The 15,310-nt window shown below is 38.4% G+C and overlaps 1 protein-coding gene across 1 annotated transcript; it reads left to right on the top strand.

Annotated features, from left to right (window-relative positions):
• Nucleotides 1-4,567: 4,567 nt before the first annotated feature.
• Nucleotides 4,568-9,865, top strand: LOC125425739. The gene is made up of 2 exons (XM_048483316.1): nucleotides 4,568-5,573; nucleotides 9,169-9,865. Exon 1 carries the CDS (start codon nucleotides 4,653-4,655, stop codon nucleotides 5,568-5,570), a length of 918 nt encoding a protein of 305 aa, XP_048339273.1. The 5' UTR covers nucleotides 4,568-4,652; the 3' UTR covers nucleotides 5,571-5,573; nucleotides 9,169-9,865.
• The last annotated feature ends 5,445 nt before the right edge of the window (nucleotides 9,866-15,310 follow it).

Here is a 15,310-nt window from a genome sequence, read left to right as displayed (position 1 = left end):
ACACCCCTGGGCTATTGGCTGAACTTGTGAATGTACTCATGATGTTCAAAAATCTCATGTTGTAATCTTTCCTTAAAGCTTCTCTATTTGAAGACTGACATTCTTAGGTCAACAACGGAATGTCCTGAGAGATTATGTTTTCCTATTGGTTTTTGAGTGTTTTGGTTTTTAATCCTGGATTTATGTCCATTTATTCTGGAGAGTGGAAGGACACTGCTGACTTTTGATGGCATATATAGAATTGGAAGAAGGACAAGTGAATGAAGATGAAATAGTATAGCTCAGGGGTCTGCAACCTGCGGCTCTCCAGATGCTTCGAGTGGATTGTTGGTCCCATCCCAGCCCCTGCCAGCACTGTGCCAATTCACCATACTGCTGGCAGGGGAGCTGATGGGAATGCCAATCCATGAACATCTGGAGAACACTGGAGACCAGGCTATAGCTTATGTTGTTAGGTTTTGGTGATAGCATTGTCAAGAGTGGAATAAAGGGGACAGAGTTGGCATCTGGTTGGTTTGTTACCCGATCCCTGGTTCCAGGAGAGGGCACTAAACTTGTGAGTGAGAATTTTATAAAAGGTTAGGGAATGCTTGTCCATGTGAAGAAGATTTGCGTGCCTTAAGAGATGTAATTGTCCCTGGTTCCAGGAAGGGCACTCATTGTGGAGAATTTATAAGGTTAGAATGCTGTCTCATGGCAAGCATATCTTCCAAATGCCCGCAAGATGAGCGCAATTGTCCAGACATAGGTTGTTGAATTGGCTGACGGTGTGTTCTACGAACCAGTCTGTGTTGAACCAGTCTGAGCTGAGAGCTGAAAGTGGTGTTTTGCTGCTGTTCCATTTGAGTCTATCTTGCATTATCCTTTTGTATCATTCTGGTTTTGTCCATCCATTTCCTTACTACATCAGGTGAGTATTATAACTCCAAAAACTTCTTTGGTAAATCCTGCAGGTGAGAATCTAAGGGAACAGAATTGATGAGGCTGTAGTGTAGAGCTTGAAAGTGGATGATGGATCATTTGGGATGTTTGGGATGGTGACTGGAGGTATGTAGATATGTTTGGTGATCTATATGCTGTCATTATGTATTTGTCGTGTGTGTGTGAGAGAGTGTTGTGTTTTTTTAAACTAGAAGTCAGAGACTTGACAGCCAGTGTGGCATAGTGACTGGAGTGCAAGACAAGATCCTGGGAGACCCAAATTCAAATTATTTCTTATCAAGTGTGGGAACGGAGTAGAATGTCTATAAATTGTATTTGATTAAGGAATATGGACGTTCGTATGAACCAAAGATTTCTAAGAATCAAAATGGGGTTTCTGTATAGTGACTAGCAGGACTGCATGTTAGCAGCAGGTCAAAAGGCATGTTAGAAGCTTGTCAGTGATTATGCAGGCAAGAAAAGATAAACATCTTTAAGATCTTGTCACTAAAGGCTAATACGTGACAGAAGACATATACTTTATAACTTTGTTTTTGGTTAGAACTAGCTACTTGAATAACAAAATCATAAAACAGATCAGAGGTTAGAAATGAATGTGATTAGTTAAGTAGGAAAAATGTTTATATATATATATATGTTAAATGAACACAGAAATGATAATGAGAGATTCATATTTACTGGTATTTTACTATAATTCTATTGTATTAGAATCGAAGGTATAATTGTTAGAATCAATGTTTGTATAATCTGTTAAAGTTAAATCATTTCAAACTGGGAAAAGGGAAGTTTTATGATCTAAGAGAATGTAGGTAGATCAACCTGCATACCCTAAGGACATATCTCTCTGCAGGAGCAAACTTGGAAAACCAGAAAAGGCAGGAGTTAGTTTTATTGCAGCCGTTTGCATATGGGTAGAGGGACATGAGCTAAGAGCATGCAGCATTTGTGACACGTAGAATAGAGGAGGAAGGAGGAGTTTGGATTTATATCCCCAGATAATTCCCCAGATAAGCCTCCACAGCTCAGGCGGCAGAGCTGGGAATCAAACCCAGTTCCTTCAGATTAGAGGCTGTCTTAATGTGACAAGGAGACAGAACTATCCAATTTTAAGGTTCATGCTTATAGCACGTGAAAGGGATATGAATTTATGTATGCGTGGTAAAGAGGGATGAACTGGCATTATGTATTCTTTGTATCTATAAAGACTAAGGTCTTTCGTATGGTGGGTGTGTCTCTCTTTTGAGAGCACCCAGAAGGGGGGGTGTCTCTTTCGAGAGCACCCAGGGAGAATTTACCTTCTGTCAGAGATCTTATGTTCTTTGCTATATTGTGTTAAGTAAAAACTGTCTGTTTGTTTCTGATGTCAGATGTCTTTTGCTTTTTTGGGGAATTTATTTCTAACCTATCTTTTCTCAAACAGCTGCGTAGGCCGGACATGAGTTCTGGCCTCACACAAGGAACTCACTGGGTGACCTTGGGATAGTCATTTTCTCTCAGCCTAGGCTACCTCACAGGGTAGAATGAGGATAAAGCTGAGAATAGGAGAATACAATGTTTGCTGCTCTGAGTACCTTGAAGGAAAGATATGATAAATATGTACTAAATAAGTAAAAACAGATAAAAATTAAATAAAGCTACTTATGGTCTGATAGGAAATATCTGAACCATAGATCTCTTATCTTTCTCAGCCTGTCGGCACCTTTGGAATTCTTACACAGGGTAGGTGTAACAAAATGGCTGCCTGGGATGACAGCAGGGGAAGCTATTTCACCTTAGGAAGGGCTGACATTTATGGGGATGAACTGGTATTGATAGAGACAGGTAGACTGGGACAACCTCATAACTCCAAGATGACACCTATGTGATTTTGTGTCATGCAGAGTGGTTACTAAGTTCAAATGAATTCCAGAACCCAGACTGGCTAGGACCTTCTCTACATGCCAGGGGGAGGGGGGGATTGAAAAGGAGCTTTTTTCTCTGTGTCTTGATTATTAGGAAAGGGACTGAAAATAAAATTACCATTATCATAGTGCATTTATATAAATCTATAGCACTGTAGCATTTGACATACTGCACCTAGTTCAAGTCTCTCCATCTCATTTATATATAAAACCATCAAGTCACACCTGTTTTATGGTGACCTTGTGGGGTTTTCAAGGCAAGAGTCTATCTGCCTCTGCATCATGACCCTGGACTTCCTGCACTAACCAGGACTAACCCTGCTTTGGTGGAACTGAGACTTCGACCTGGTCAATTGTAGAGCTAAATAAAATGGACAAAAGGGGTGGCAGAGTGTTGAAGAGGTGAGAGTTCATTACCACTAGGAAAGGCTATGGCATTTGGGCCTTTTTAGAGGAGACAGAAAAAAAGGATAATATGATAATGGATACTTTTTGATTGAAACATGTGACCTTTGAAAAGAAAAACACTGCCAACTCACAAGAGAAATACTCCAGCCTACTATTCTACCCAATTTATAGAAATTCTTTCCAAGCATGCTAATTTTTGACAAACAAAACCACTCTAAAAGTCTGGTTCTGTCTTACTCCTTGGCTCAAATCTGCCTGCACCCAAGAACGGGCTAATTAGTTCTAATCGATATGGGAAATTAATCTAAAAGGCAGAAATTATCCTTATTTTGATTCAAAATTCTAGCATCAAACCACACCCCTAAAAGAAAGCACAACAATGTGGGTTTTCATGTCCACTCTGTTTTCCAGTTTGGTTAGGAATTAGCTCTGGAGACTTCCGGTCAAGTGTGGCGACTGGTGGACGTCTCCTGAGACAGCTCTGGAGAATCGGACCCAATCTCAACAATCCCTATAGAGGGGATTAGCAAACTTACTCCCTTCGGTGGAGAAGTTCTTCAAAAACGGAGAGAGTGGAAACGGGTGAAGAAACCCTGATTCCCTCATCCTCCAGCACACCAAGAAAGGGTCCGCCAAAACGGGACTAGCTGGCGCCATTTTGACCGTCCAAATAACGTGAAAAATTAAAAAGGAAATTTAAACTGAAAAAGGATCCTTCAATCAGCAATAAGAAACCTAACTGAGACACAGAGATACAGAACTAAGCTCTGCAATTGGACTACATATTGAAACCGAGCAACTTGAGTGGGAGAGAAAGAACTAAAGCGGCAATTGTGAAACCACGCACACATGCATCCCTCTCCAGCCGTTGCTACAGACTGCAAACCGAAAGCCGAAACCGGGGAAAACAAGAGCAAAAAGACGACGGAACTGCTGTAACAAACCTGCTAAGGTGAGAAGTTGCGGCAACGCTGACGGGTCGTTTGGAGGGGGGAGTGTGAAAGGACACATATCTGCGGTAGCCCTTTAAGAGCGCCCCTCTCCTATAAAGCCGAGCGAGGAAGGAGTAAACAAGTCAGCACTATAGACTGCAACACAAACAGCCTTGCCCGACCAGGACCGGAAGTGAATCAAATATTCATAACTCCCCCCCCCTCACCACCAAGAGAGTGGCAATCCCAGAAGTTAAGAGAAGCAAGCACTGAAAGAAAAGACAAACAGGGGACGGCAAGAGCAAACTAAAGCAGGCTGCACCGGTCGCAGAGCATAACAAATGACAACCAGCCGTCTGAAGCTGTAATAAACCCACTGAGAGGGAGTGGGAGACAAACGGGACAAACAAACAGCTAATCTGTCAGGATTAGGAGGAACTGCTGACATTAATAGATTTTGCTAACTGTGATGGCTACAAGGAGAAACACCGCGGAAAGCAAAAGCACCAAAGTACTGGTGAACCTGACAGGCTCAACACCAGAGAAATCTCAGGACACTGAGGCAAAAATGGACAAACTTGAACAAATGATCAGCTCTGTACTTAACCTACAAACTGAAACCAAAGAGCAAATAATAAGGTTTCAGAATGAAACTAATGAACAGTTTGGGAAAATTGAGCAAGAATTTGGGAAAATAAAACAAGAAATGACAAACTTAAAAAAGGACTTGAAAGACAACTCTGGCCATATTAAAAAGATGGACGAAACATTGAGCCATATAAAATCAGCTCTGAATGAACATGCTGAACATATTGAAGAAATTGAAGACAAAATGGATTCTTACAAAGAACAGCAAGAAAAGCATGCAGAACTCATGGCGATTTTGGAATACAAACAGAAGGAAACGTACCTGAGGATAAGAGGACTGCCAGAGATGGATAATGAAAACTTACTGAAACGGATCTTACCACTACTACAACAAGTCTGGAGTTTAGAAGAAGATGATGCCGTCAGAGAGATCGACAGATTATACAGGGTTAACTCTAAGATAGCAAGAGACAAAAAACTGCCCAGGGACATAATCATCAATTGTGTACGGAAGAGTCTAAGGGATGAGATTCTAAGATACCATGCAGCAACTAACATACAACTGGAAGGCACGAATCTGATAATCCTGAAAGAGATTCCAACGGCAATAAGAAGAAAAAGGAAAGACTACAACAACCTGGCCGACACCCTAAGAATAAACAATGTTAAATTTAGATGGAATATCCCCGAAGGCCTTTCCTTCTACTTTAACTCTAAATACCACAACATCAACTCTGCAATTAAAGCTCAAGACTTCCTGACCAGCAACCAGAAGAACTTGAAATCTATCGAAAACTAGGTGGTAAGAGTAACATAAAATGTTGAATTGTAAATTTCTAAGTTGGAACGTGAATGGGTTAAACAATCCGGTCAAAAGGAAAAATATCTTCAGCCAGCTTTATAAAGGTAAATATGATGTAATTTGTCTGCAAGAGACGCACATTAGTAAAGAAAACGAGAAATACTTACAAAACTCGAAACTGGGGACGCTCTTCCATTCATCCCTACAGAAGAAAAAGAAAAGAGGGATAGCAATATATATTCGAGATATACTAAAACCGAAAAAAATTTATTCAGACCCAAATGCCAGATATATGATTATAGAAATAGATTGGAATAAAGAAAAATTATTACTAACTGTAATCTATGCCCCAAATAACAATAAGGCCCAATTCTATACACAACTATATGAACATTTAATTCGGCTACACCCCCGAAATTGGATCGTATTAGGGGATATGAATGGAATAGTAGACCCCATTAAAGATAAAAAAACGTCAAGAAATAAAAATAAAAAACAAAAGCTGGCTGGAGATAATAAACTACCTAAACCCTTCTTTAACATAATTAATAACTTAAATCTTGTTGATATCTGGAGAAAAAAGCTGGGACCTCATTAGAGTATACTTACTTTTCGGGAAGGCATGGTACGCACACAAGGACTGATATGATATGGGCACCCAAATCTTTGAGCTCCTTGACTAACAAAATAACAATCCAAAACAGAATACTATCTGACCATAGCCCGATAAGTTGGGAAATTGGACAACACAATAGGAGAACTAACTGGAACATCAAAGATTGGGTGCTCAGAAATAAAAAATGTAAGGAGAATGTTAAAAAAGAATTACAGCAATTTTGGGATATCAATACAAAATCAATTAATAACAATGGAATGATCTGGGACGCACATAAAGCAGTTATTAGGGGGAGTTTGATCAGTGAGGAAATAAAGCTGAAAAAACAAAGGACAGGGAAAAGAGAAATGTTAGAAAGGGAACTGAACACATTAGAAAAAGAATTGGTAAAAAAGGGAGATAATAAGAAATTGCAAAAGAAAATCAGAATTTGTAAAGATCAAATAAGCTTATTAATTACTGATGAAACAACAAGAACGGAAATATATATGAAACAAAAGTATCACTTCCAAGGAAATAAACCAGGGAAATGGCTGGCTGCCAAACTTAAGAAAAGATTTGAAAGCAATATTATCTCCCAAATTTTAAACCACTCTAAAGTTACTTCCGAAACAGAGGAAATTAAACAGATAATTAGGCAATATTATAAATCGCTCTATGAGAAAGGAGGAGCGATACAACAAGAAATTGAAGAGTACCTAATAGAACAACCCCCCTTTGAAATCTCTCCAGAAGATCTAGCAAATTTAAACAAAAGAATAACTCAAGGTGAGGTGAGGGAAGTAATTAAGCAATTAAAACACAAATCGCCAGGTCCGGATGGGATCACAGCCCTATATTATAAAAACTATATAGAAGAACTAATAGAACCTCTCACAGAGTTAATGAATGAAGTCTTTGTAGGGGAAACAATCCCAGACTCATGGAAACAAGCAACGATTTCACTAATACCAAAACCAACAACAAATACCCCTGAACCTAAAGATTTTAGGCCAATTTCATTATTGAACATTGACTATAAAATTTATGCATCAATCCTAGCAAACAGACTAAAACCAATACTAAATAAACATATTACAGAAGACCAAACGGGGTTTTTACCGGGCAGATCAATTTCAAGAAATGTAAGAGTAGTGCTGAACGTGATAGAAGCCTTAAACTTAAAACCAGACCTCCCCTTTGCTATAATTTGTCTGGATGCAGAGAAAGCCTTCGATAGAGTGGATTGGGGGTTCCTACTGCTGTCCTTGAGGTACTCAGGCATAACAGGCAATTTCCTCACAGGAATAAATAACATATACACAACACAAACAGCCCGTTTAAAAATAAATAATGAGTTAACAAGTAGCTTTAAAATCGAGAGAGGGACAAGGCAAGGCTGCCCCCTCTCTCCACTTTTATTCATTATCACGCTGGAACCATTACTCAAGAAGATAATAAAAGATAAGAACATAGAGGGGATGAAGCATAAAGGCAGACATTATAAAATAAAAGCATATGCAGATGACGTGGTATGCTTCATAGAAAACCCAATCCAAAAAATAAAGCACCTATTGAACATCATAACCCATTACGGGAAAGTAGCTGGCTTCAAAACAAACAACATCAAGACTAAAATGTTGACAAAAAATTTGACAGAGCAAGATAAACATAAATTGGAAAAATTAACAAACTATACTATAGTCAAGAAACTAAAATACTTGGGGATAATTTTGGAAAATAGTAATAAAAACATAATAACGAACAATTATAACCCGATTTGGCATGAAATAAAGGAAAAAATGAATAAATGGGGGAAACTAGATATCCCCCTAATTGGAAAAATTTCCATAGTCAAAATGTCAATCCTGCCGAAGATGATGTATACCTTCCAAAACTTACCATTAATTACGAATACAAAAACATTTAAAATCTGGGAATCAGATATCAGTAAATTCCTTTGGGGCGGGAAAAAACCCAGAGTTAAGTATAAACATCTAATCGACCATAAAGACAGAGGTGGTTATGGCCTTCCTGATCTGGCACTGTATCATGACGCCGCAGCCTTAACATGGGTAAAGAGCTGGATCAGTCTAAAAGATCACGATCTGCTGAACATTGAGAGTATACACAACCAAAAAGGGTGGCATAACTATTTATGGCCATCACATAAAGGAAAAACGACAGGAGATAAGTTATTTAAAGAACACACAGTGAAAAATACATTACTTAAGATCTGGCAGAAATACAGGAATATTTTTTATATAAAAATCCCTAACTGGCTATCAAGAATGGAAGGTTTACTGATTAGAGATAGAAATAATAATAAAGACTGGCTAACGTATAAAGACATAACTTATAAAAATCAAAACGACCTCATAATGAAACCAAGAAATTTAGTTCAGATAGACGGACAACCATGTCAATGGTTCACATACCTACAACTACAGAATTGCTGGGAACAAGACACCAAAAATTGGGGCATTTCAGCCAAACATATAGACTTAGATAGAATATTTATGGAAGATAACACTAAACAGATTAGCAAAATATACCAATGTTTACTCCAACAAAAAACAGAAGAGGAGGTAATTAAACCAAACATGATTAAATGGGCAGAAAACGTCAACAAACCAATTATGCTGCAACAGTGGCAGAAGTATTGGGTCAATATATATAAAGGTTCACCAAATACAAACCACTGGGAACACAACTTGAAAATGTTTTATCGAAATTATATAACTCCTATAACACTGTCTAAAATAAATAAATCATACTCACCGATGTGCTGGAAATGCGGCCAGGAAGTTGGAACCTTCTTCCATGTATGGTGGACCTGTCCAAAAATTCAAAAATATTGGTCATCAATCCATAATGAAATAAATGAAATAATAGGAAAACAATTTTAAAAAACCCCACTAACGTACCTTTTAGGACCCAGCATGGCGGGAGAACAGTTCTCAAAATCCCAACTCTATTTACTGTCTTATTTAATTATAGCAGCTCGCCTATCCTTGGCCAAACTGTGGAAAACAGACTTAGTGCCGTCAAACGAAGAATGGAAGAACAAAGTCCAGCAAATGTTTATAATGGACAAGGGATCCCACCAAGTGAACTTTCTCCCAGTGGAAAGATATACAGAAAACTGGAAGCTCTGGATGGATTATCAAAAAAAAAGAATTAGATGTGTCTTATTTTCCAATTGAATACTAAATTACTGATTGTACATTATGTGATTATAGAATGCTTGACAAATGGTTTTTCTTTCACCCTTGATTGTTATTGTATATATCACCCCCTTATCCCAATTTGATAAGACGGTACTAAATGATAGAATAAGTGATGAATATAGTAGACAATAAGTAATGATGTTATAACTATTAGAATTCAAAGGATAACTTTAAAATGGGGATAAGGGGCCAAATAAAAGGAAATAATTTACCCAATCAGGGAAACTTAAGAAATAAGAAACGGTTAGAAATACTGCTATAGAATAAGTAATAGAGAAATATTGACTGAAGGAGAAGTCCCCACAAGTTTTAATGTTATGTAGCTGTCTGTTTACCCCCCCCCCCCCCAACCCAGACCCTCCCGGTAAACAAGAAATAATGTAGAGATTTGACCAATGTTAATAGATATTTATGTTTGGATGTAATTTGTGTTTACCTTTTCTACTTTTCAACACCATTCCTTTCCCCTTCCCATTTCCTTTCCAACTTCACCCCCCTCCCCCCCACTCCCTTTCTTCCCCTTCTCCGCACAGAATCCTTTCTTCTTTCACTAACTTAAATAGTGAAGTTAGTGATTTTCTTTGTTCATGTACAAACTTTCTTTTTTTAATCAATAAAGACATTTAAAAAAAAGGAATTAGCTCTGGAAATGAAAGCCTGTACCATAAATAGTTATCTCAGAGGCTCATTCCGCACATGCAGAATAATACATTTTCAAACTGCTTTCAGTGCTCTTTGAAGCTGTGCGGAATGGCAAAATCCACTTGCAAACAGTTGTGAAAGTGGTTTGAAAATGCATTATTTTGCGTGTGCGGAAGGGGCCCTAGTTTCATTGAAGACCAGAGATCTGACATCATGCAATTATATCACCAACAGCAGGGATAATTTTAGAGCATACCTGAGAATCCAGAGCTACTTCCTGCAGTTAGACTGAGTCAGTCAATCTTTATTACTGTCATAGACCAGAATAAGGTAAACAGCTTGACTCAAATATTTCTGCAGCTAGTTAATTCAGATCAGTGCAGGAAATTCAGTTTCTTCCTGCCTCCATCTTCCTTATCTCTTACATTCCCTTTTGTACAATTATACTTGCCATGTTTTCCTCAATTGCCAAGTTTTATTTTGATTCTTCTAAGCATGCCAGCTGATGTTCACTTTGGTTTTTTGCTGTCTCAGATTCTTAGTTTTTATTTAACCCTGCCAAGTTGGCTCTCTGATTATTCTACAAGGCTATGAGACAGAGAATGGAAAGAAAAACCTCTGGACTTCTTCTCTCTTGCTCCATATGTAAAGTTTTAGCTTGTTTCAGAAATCAGTGGAAGTTATGTCCTTTGGGTGTGTAAATGCTCAACAGCACAGGTACACAAAAACTTACAATAATAAATTTATAAGGAAATACATTCTTATTTAAGATCAAATAGGCATAGCAACCCCCACTCCAACCAGATGAATTTGTGAGTTCTAGAAATACTTTCTCTTTCTAGTATATTTATGTATTCTGTCAGATCGTCTGGTCTATCAGAAATCCTCCTCCCCCATGCAAACATTCTTAACTTTGGACAGTGTGGAAGGAGGAAGTTGCTGCAGTATCTATGACAGAATGACTCAACACATTGCTTGTCTGTGGCCAAATGAAACTACCACAATGCAGTTTGCAATGCTTAGCTGCTGTAGAGGATACTCTATCCTCGTGATGTCTTTCCAGCCTAGATTGGTTGATGGTGAGACACCTGTTTGTCCTCTTTCTATCTGTGTCAGCCAAAACCTACTCATGGGAAAGCTAGCATGGTTTTCTTGTTGGGCCAAATAACAGTTTCTTTCTGAGTAGATTGTACCCTATTTACCTGCTAAGAATTTCCAACTACAAAACTATCCTCTTTTACAAAAATTCCCCATTTTGTCTCTCATCTCCAACTCAAGATTTAACTTACACTATGTCTTACAACCATACCATCTTATACAGGAGATTTGGTGACTGGTCTGTATGTTGTGTTTTACTAGTTATGTTGCAGTTGTGTTTTACTAGTTATGCTGAATTTGGTGTTCTGTTGTATCTGCTGGTTTTACTGACAGTGTTTGCTACTGAACAGAAAATACTTATCCTATCCTAATAGAAAGCCTCAAATGGGACTTACCTCTGAGTAGACCCGCTTAGAATGGCTCTCTTAGTTAAGAACCCAGCCTTGACTGTCAGCCTTATTGAGCTAGTTGTAAGATTAATAAGACAGCCAGCATGGTGTAGTGATTAAGATGTCAGACTAGGATCTGGGAAACCTGGGTTTGAATCTCTACTCTGCCATGGAAACTTGCTGGGTGACTTTGAGTCTGTCACACAGCCTCAACCCTGACAAGAACTGGGACAGGAGACCTTCAAGGCATACTAGGGACGTGACACAGACACAGGCAATGGCATAACGTCTCTTGCCATGAAAACCCTATGGGGTCACCATAAATCCATTGTAACTTGACAGCAAAACATACACATATTAGATTTTTCTCAAGATCTTTATTCTGCAAACAAGGATCCTATAGACATAGTTCGACCTGAACCTCCTGTAATCTCATCTTGTTGGGACCCCGTTTCTGCAAATGAGATCATAACCTTAATTGAACAGCTTAAATTGAGGAAGGTCCCTGGCCCGGATGCTCTCCCACCGGAGATATACAAATGCTTCAGTGAATGGTGGGCGCCCCTGCTAGCTTCGCTTTTTACTACGGTGAATGAGGTATGTAAAATTCCTAATGCTTGGACTAATGTCATTCTCGTCCCTATTTACAAAAAGGGCGACCCCACTATTCCTTCTAACTATAGGCCCATTCGTCTATTATCCATTGCGGGAAAACTATACGCTAAATATCTCTCAAACAAACTAACCTTATGGGCCAATGGAAATAAGATTATTGGCCCGGAACAAATTGGGTTTACTAAAGGGAAATCTACATTAGACCATGTCATTCTTCTAAATATGATGATATCTAAGTATGTTACAAGGGGCAAATCCAACTTGTATGTTGCCTTTTTAGACCTAAAAGGGGCATTTGACTCAGTGAGCAGGGAACTTCTATGGGAAAATCTTACGAAAATGGGCATAGATGGCAGGCTGCTTGCCCTTGTTAAAGCCTTGTATACTAACACCACCTTTCAAGTGAGATGTGATCCATCGGGAAAATTAACACCAAAAATTCAATCTTCCAAAGGCGTCAAACAAGGTTGCATGTTGGCCCCTCTTCTATTTAATTTGTTTATTAATGATTTGTCCCTCGACCTGAGATCGGTCAATGCACCTTGCCCCAGCTTTGGTAACGTGACTCTACCACTGCTCTTATTTGCAGACGATGCACTATTACTCTCGAGAACGAAGTCGGGCCTAAATAGATTGCTGTCTAAATGCAACAACTATTGTACACGGAATTCATTACTTATTAACCCTGCCAAATCTAAAGTGATTGTGTTTTCTAACACCTATAAACCCAGCAGATGGATACTTGATGGTGCATCTGTCGAACAAGTCAAGTTCTGTAAATACTTGGGAGTTGTTTTTCACCACAAAGCCCATTGGGCCAAACATAGAGACCTAGCTATGAAAGCTTGTAGAGCTACTGTGGCGGGAGTGGAGAATTTCTTTTTTACAAAAGGTAACAGGTTTATTCCTGCCGCAGTGAAAGTTTTCAATATGAAAGTTATTCCTCAATTGTTGTATGGGATCCCCTTGTGGATCAATGCTTGGAATCATAAAGTTGAGAGGATTCAGTCAGCTTTCCTATATAAAATATTTGGAGTGCCACATTGTATTCCATATACCGCACTCTGTCTGGAAGCGGGACAACATCTCCTGGCTACGAAAGCCTGGCTGGTTACCTTGAAGTTTTGGGTCCGCCTGTGCTTCAACTCAGATACTGACAGTCTTATCTATCTTATCCTCCCCCAGCTTCATGAATCCAAGTGGTGGCGGACTGTGGAAACTAAAATACTTTCCCTGGGATTTTCCTGGGAAGCCTTGCAAATGCTGCCGGCTTCTGAAATCTTCTCTCAATTAAAAAGGCGACTGCTAGATCAAGAGTTTCAAGTTCTGCAGGACAAGGGGCGGTTTATAAATCGAAACAATAAATAAATAAATAAATAAATAAATAAATAAATAAATAAATAAATAAATAAATAAATAAATTGCTCCCCCTCTTTTTTAACATCAAATTTAAAATCAATCACATGGCAGATTATTTGAGTTTACTTCAGGAACCCAAGCTTAGATGGATAATCACTAGGGCTCGTTGTAACTCCTTCCCTTGCTCTATGCTACAAGGAAGGTTCCAAAGAATCGACCTGCAAGAGCAGAAATGTCCTCATTGTATCCACAAGCAATACAAACTATGGAACATACTCATTGCTTGACTGTCCCCAAATACGTGAGGAATCTTAGGGACCTTCAGACTTTTGCTCTTTGGTCCTGTAATCTTTAATGAATATAATTCTGCTGTCAGGGGAGAAGATTACGTTTCTACTAAAACAATTCTGCCTCCGAGATTTTAACTTTTGTAGCTAGGTTCCTTATAGAAACTTTGAAATGATTACCTGCGATGGTTCTCATGTATGGAATACTTGTTTGGACAATGTTGGCTGTTATATGGATTCTATGCCTAATAAAGGTTTATCTATCTATCTATCTATCTATCTATCTATCTATCTATCTATCTATCTATCTATCTATCTATCTATCTATCTATCTATCTATCTATCTATCTATCTATCTATCTATCTATCTATCTATCTACATATTAGATTTACAGCAAATATCTTATAATGTATCTTATACTCTCTCCTAAGCTGCACAGATCTGAGAAAGGCATTCCAATAGATTTGTAATGCAATTTGTTTGAATTGTAGATCTAATTGAAATTTTTTCATTTCTGGCAAGGTAGATAGTCAATTAGACTTCAGCTTATTAGGAAGCAAAACTGGACAGTGCCTTATATAGTGGAATTAAACTCAGCCCCTTTTCTATAGTCTAATATGTTTTTAGAGGATAGCCTCGGGGTTATCAGGTTTCTCATGAGTTTGCCTCTATGACTTTTAGAACAACATAGTATACGGAAATTAAGCAGCAATGTTGTTTTTCCTGTCAAGAAAATAGCAACAGAGACAAGATTCATCTGCTAACTGTCTACATGTCAGGATTTGGTTGTAGGCACACAAAGAGGCAGTAAAAAAAAGGAGAGGAGTACACCTGAAAAGTGTACGCCTGAATAATGCTCCACTCTGCAACTTGTGGTTCTTCACACAATTAAATGTGGCTGTTTAAAAGGAAAATATTAACTTCAGCTATACAGGAGTGGTTGGTGGAAGACTAGAATAATCAGTATGTGCAAGGAATAGCAGAGAAAAAAATTTATGGGACTACAGAGCTTCTAAGAGATGCTTTGCACAAAAGGAAAATGACAGAAATAAACAACTGCCAATTGTTCATTGTGTGACCTTGTGTGTGCCACTTTCTGATAAAGGTCTCATAGCAACTAGTATTTGGGCTGCAGAAACCGCATGAGTTACTAATCAACATGTCAATTTAGCTGTAATGTTAATTATTATAATTTCAGTTATGCAAATGGACAGTCTTATACTGGCTCATACTCAGAATTTTGGCAAAGCTTGACTATTTAGTTATGAAAGATGTTGACTTCTGGGCTGCAGTGCAGTTCTAAGCAGCATTACACTTTTCTAGTCCCTTGAAGGATGCAACTCTGCTGAGGATTGCACAACTGTTTAGGACTGTACAAATTAACATTTTTAAAAGACACTTACTTCTTCTCAGTCCTTCTGCTTTTAAATCTTCTGCCCGCAAAACAGGAAGTATTTCTTCCTTCCCTGCTTTTCAGCACTGTTAGGATGCACTACTAATTGTCACCTGCATGTTTAGCGG

The sequence above is a fragment of the Sphaerodactylus townsendi genome, linkage group LG02, assembly GCF_021028975.2.
Source record: "Sphaerodactylus townsendi isolate TG3544 linkage group LG02, MPM_Stown_v2.3, whole genome shotgun sequence".
Taxonomy (NCBI): domain Eukaryota; kingdom Metazoa; phylum Chordata; class Lepidosauria; order Squamata; family Sphaerodactylidae; genus Sphaerodactylus; species Sphaerodactylus townsendi.
This window is presented reverse-complemented; position numbering and strand designations above follow the sequence as displayed.